At 43.9% G+C, this 4,705-nt stretch overlaps 1 protein-coding gene across 1 annotated transcript; it reads left to right on the top strand.

Annotated features, from left to right (window-relative positions):
* The first annotated feature begins 993 nt into the window (after positions 1-993).
* TMEM174 (transmembrane protein 174) lies at positions 994-4,360 on the top strand. The gene is given in 6 exon segments (XM_088653184.1): positions 994-1,186; positions 1,188-1,436; positions 1,438-1,502; positions 1,504-1,686; positions 1,717-1,732; positions 2,444-4,360. Coding segments are annotated over 6 exon segments (711 nt in total). The 5' UTR covers positions 994-1,129; the 3' UTR covers positions 2,585-4,360.
* Positions 4,361-4,705: the final 345 nt, after the last annotated feature.

Raw genomic sequence — 4,705 nt, forward strand, 5'->3', positions numbered from 1 at the left:
CTTTCTTCTGAACAGGTTACACTTGTGCTTGTCTGGGGAGCTGGGCAGCAATACTAACCAGTTATCACATTAGTGGTTCTTGCCCATTGTCACTGGTAGGGCAGAAGGCAGAGAGCCCAACAGTAGGTGGCGCCAGAGCCAATGGCAGGCAGAGCCAACAAATTCTACTTCTGTCCTCTTCTTCCCTGCTGAGTTATATAAGGGTAGCTGAAGAGGAGGGGGGAACTAGCAGGCAGGACCATCTCCTGGACTGATTGTAAGTATAAAGGCAGGCAGGTGCAGGCTGCCTCAGGGCAGACTGCGGTTGGTGGGGCATTGCCCCCTTTTCCCTAATGGAAACATCAGCTGGTGCAGAATGTGGTAACTGGATTGCTGATAGGGGGGCATCTGGCTGACAATATGTGAAACCACCTCCACCGGCTACCCATCTACTACCCAAGCAGGCTGAAGGTCCTTGTCGTCATTTACAAGCCCTGAACAACTTAAGGCCCAGGATACTCCAGGGACTGCCTGAACCCTTTATCCCAGCTCGCTCACTGAGATCACCTGCAGGAACATCGTTGGTCATTCCCCAAATTGGCAAAGCTCCTTTGACAAGAAGCTGAGCCTTTAGTGTCATTGGCCCAGTATTGTGGAATACTCTGCCAACACAGATTCAGCATGTGCTGTCCGTTTCTGAAAACCTTTCAGCTCTGTCAGGCTTATGCAGGGCAAATAAGAGCAAATCTTTCCACCAGAGCTTGTTGTTTCTGATTTTGACTTTTTAAATGTGTTTATGTTGTAAGGTTTTGTTGTGCAATTGTTAACTGTTCTGCTATAATTTATTAATAGTGCTGCGTGTGTGTGTGTGTGTGTGTGTGTGTGTGTGTGTATGTGTGTATATATATATATATATATATATATATATATATATATATATATATATATAAAATTAAGTAAACAGCTTCCCTTACTATCCCCCATAAGATGATTAAGTCCAGAGTCTAACGTTACCCAACTGCACTACTGTGAACAGAGTTCTTATATAACTAGTGCGAACTTTCCACTTGGCATGTCCTACTAAGGACACCCTCCTGCCTAGCTATTCCAGGACAGGTTTGCAGAGTAATTGAATGGAGCGCTGTTAAAGATGCCTTCCTTCCCCTGCGTGTTTTCCTTCACTCCTTGTCAGCCGAGCAGTTCTGAACTCATGGGTGTCCGATGGCGACAAAGCTGGTGCCACACTATTTTTCTCTGGTGCGTTTTGTGGGCTAGTAGGAATTACATTCACCGTGATGGGATGGGCAAAATATGAAAGGGTCACTCGCTTTGAATGGACTCAGTTGCTTGGGCCTGTTCTGTTTCCAGTAGGCGTGACTTTTTTGCAGATTGCTGTGTGCATGTTTAAAATGATTGCTTGCAAATCATGCAGCCCAAGTGAAGGAAGCGCATCTGACAACAGGCCAGACTCCTATTGGACAATCCGTTGTTTTCACTGGGATTAGCCAGCCTATAAACTTCCACGTTGCTACAGTACATCCCTCCTTATTCAGCCCAGGAAGGTATCAGCATGAATTCTCCTAATGCTCATCAAGTATTGAGTCATCCTGAAATTCTTCCATTCTCCGGGCTACTAATTCCCGCTTTGAGCCCTCCTTGTTACTATAATGTCAACCCCCGGCCTGGACAACTCTGCTTTTTCTGCAGGTGAGAATTACTCTGCTTATCTTCCTGCAGAAACCAGAATCGGAAGGTAAGTTGCTATGTGTACATTGCATTTCAGTTGCAAGGTCTTTTACATGCACTGGTTAGTAGTGTTAATGAAACATTGGCATAGTCTTTGCTCAGACAGAATTTCAATTACTGACTTGAAATAAGAGCATTGCCTGAAGCAGCAGCCATAACTGGTTCACAGATATTGCTGTTCCAATTAATTAATGATGTGGCATTCATGGAGCATTTTAATCTTCTATGTGTTGTTATTTCTCTCTGCTAAGAACAATGCCATTTTTTTTTAAATGTACTGTATCTGTTATCTCCGACACAGAATTATTTTCATTTTGTCAAAGTAGCATTAGCAGTGGATTAACAGAGATAGAACTCCAGATTCCTACCCCATAATCTATTTTTCATGCCAGAAAGCTGTAATAGTATGGGGGAAAGGTGTTTCTGAGCATATTCAGAATACGCTTTCTTCAACACTGAGCAAACATATCCCCTCCCCTTCCTATGGTCTTGAAAATTAGTTTAGAAGAGCAGGTCTGCAGTACATGCCCTTCGAAGCTCCACAGCTGTTCTCACACTGGGACTTTACCTGTCCCCAAAGAATGCATTGGTGTTTTGTGACTATCATTCTCTGCAGAGGCGGGCTGTGCAACCTGCATTAAAGGGGGGAGGGGGAAGTTTGGTTTTTTTTAATTAAAAAACCCTGCTTTTGTTAGGCGCCTGAATTTTTGCTTTTCAGTTTATAAAATTCTTCCTATCCCTTCATCACATTTCCAGGTCAACTGACAGTCTCCAAGAACCTGGAGAGATGCTGAATGAAGATCTTAACAATGACATCTCACCCCCACCATATGAGATACTATTTCCAAAGTGGTCTTAAATATCTTTTTTAAAAAGCAGCTCTGACACTTCTATGTAAGGAACAGAGATTGCTTCTTGAAAACATCCACATCTACTTGAACAAGTAGGAACCAAACAGACTGAGGATTGTATCAAGCCACCTATTGAGGCTTTGGCCTGGTGATAAGGTCTTGCTGAGAACAGGTGTTGCTCATTTACTGCCGGGCACCTGAGACAAATGCAAGTGAACATTCCTTCCAAATGTGAAACATGTTGCATTTGGCTCCATATTTTAAAACCACCTGGCTGGTTGGCCTGCTCACCTAGTTTTTTCCTGAGCTGTTGATTTTCTCTATTCTCAGGAGTCAAAGAGCACGTGAGTGGTTACTCTTGGGTACTGATTTTTAGTCTAAGTCACATGTAGAGCCTAACTTACATTAAGCACAGGTACTCGTATTTCTTTTTAGTTGCCTAGAATTCCTAAAAACTGTGGTTCAAAAGTATTGCTGTCACCTTGCAGCTGAGAGTACGGAAAGCCACTGGTTGGCTTGTGCAGAGGAACAAATAATATGAATTGGTGCAGGCACCCCCAAACTTTGGCCCTCCAGATGTTTTGGACTACAATTCCCATCATCCCCGACTACTGGTCCTGTTAGCTAGGGATGCTGGGAGTTGTAGGCCAAACCATCTGGAGGGCGGCAGTCTGGGGATGCCTGAATTAGTGCTTCAGTCTGCATGCAGTGACATACAGATGCCAGGATTTGGCCAGCTGCCATAACCAGACAAATGGTTCCTATAATTGGCTCTTCCCTGCCTTCCTGGCCAGGTCAGAAGTCCACTAGCAGTTTTGCATGGTGCTGACAGCTGTCACCAGGATCTCTGCACCAGGTCAGTTTTATCAAAGTGTGCCTTGTTGCACTCCTGTTTTGCTGCTCCTGTGATTTTATTTAGTGCTGTGGTTTTCATTTAATCATTGTAGCGATCTATCTACTGTTTTAAATTGTAATATTTTATGAAACCTGCCCTGAGACCTTTTGTATAAGTATTAATTTCTATAGGAGAAATGGGGGGGAGTGGAGGAGGTGCCTACCAAACATCGTTATAAAAATAGCATAGGACAGAAAAGCCAAGGCTAATCCACAGAGCATGGGAAGTAAGCAAGGCGAATTCAAATTCCTAGGGTTGTGTCTGATGAAGTAATTGCGTGAGCAGGATGACTTCCACTTGCACAATAGAACTTTTCCTCTCCTCCATCCCCTCCCCTCCAGCCTCCCCCCAAATCTGCTCTCAGGACTCCCTCAACCCTCCAAAGCAAATTTGGGGGAATGAAGGGGAAACACATGGAGGAGAGGGAGGGTAAATGCCCTTCTGCAGTGACTTGAGGTACATTCAGACATGAGAAATGTTGTGTTAGTTTTCCTGATTATAATATTCTGATATTCCTGTCATACTTCAGTACCTGTTGTGTTATGAAACTGTGGCTTTTTGACTGACATGCCTGCCTCTTATGCTAATTTTCATTTGCACTAATGAATATATTTGGACTATGTCACTAGGCCACCATGTTTTCCTCACATGTGCTTCTGTTCCCCCATGATCTCTACATGAAACCAGCAGAATAGAACAGCAACCTTAGCCTGATTCCCCAAGCACTAAACTATGGCTCAGAGTCACATCTAAGCCATGAGATGTTGGCACAATTGCAGGATCTTTCAGAGGTTAGAATAGGATGCACATGATTCTGTTAAGGAAAGCCACAGTAAGTGGTTTTCTACTTGCGGTCCTCCCTGCTAAGGGACTGCAGTTTGATTTCACATTCACAAGTCTGTTAGATAAAATAATAGTAACAACACTGGGAACCTAGGAGAGTTGATCTATTAAAAATGCTTAGCTGCCCATCTCTTTCCTTTCCTTCTCTGCCCTGAGCAATCTTAAGAAGTATCAGAGTTGGGCCACATTTCCCAAGGATTGTAGGAGAGCTATCTAAGAACGATTGAGTTGGTTGCAATATGCAGTTAGGTGTGTTGCTGTGCCACCCCTTCCTCTTATAGGCTGAGTTCAGAACCTGGAATATGAGCTCAAGCAGGCTATTCATACTGTTCCTCATCTCAGAAGAAGAACTGCATGCCCCTCCTTTCTCTGGTGAAGCTACTGAGGAACC

The sequence above is a fragment of the Zootoca vivipara genome, chromosome 10, assembly GCF_965207765.1.
Source record: "Zootoca vivipara chromosome 10, rZooViv2.hap1.1, whole genome shotgun sequence".
NCBI classification, from domain to species: domain Eukaryota; kingdom Metazoa; phylum Chordata; class Lepidosauria; order Squamata; family Lacertidae; genus Zootoca; species Zootoca vivipara.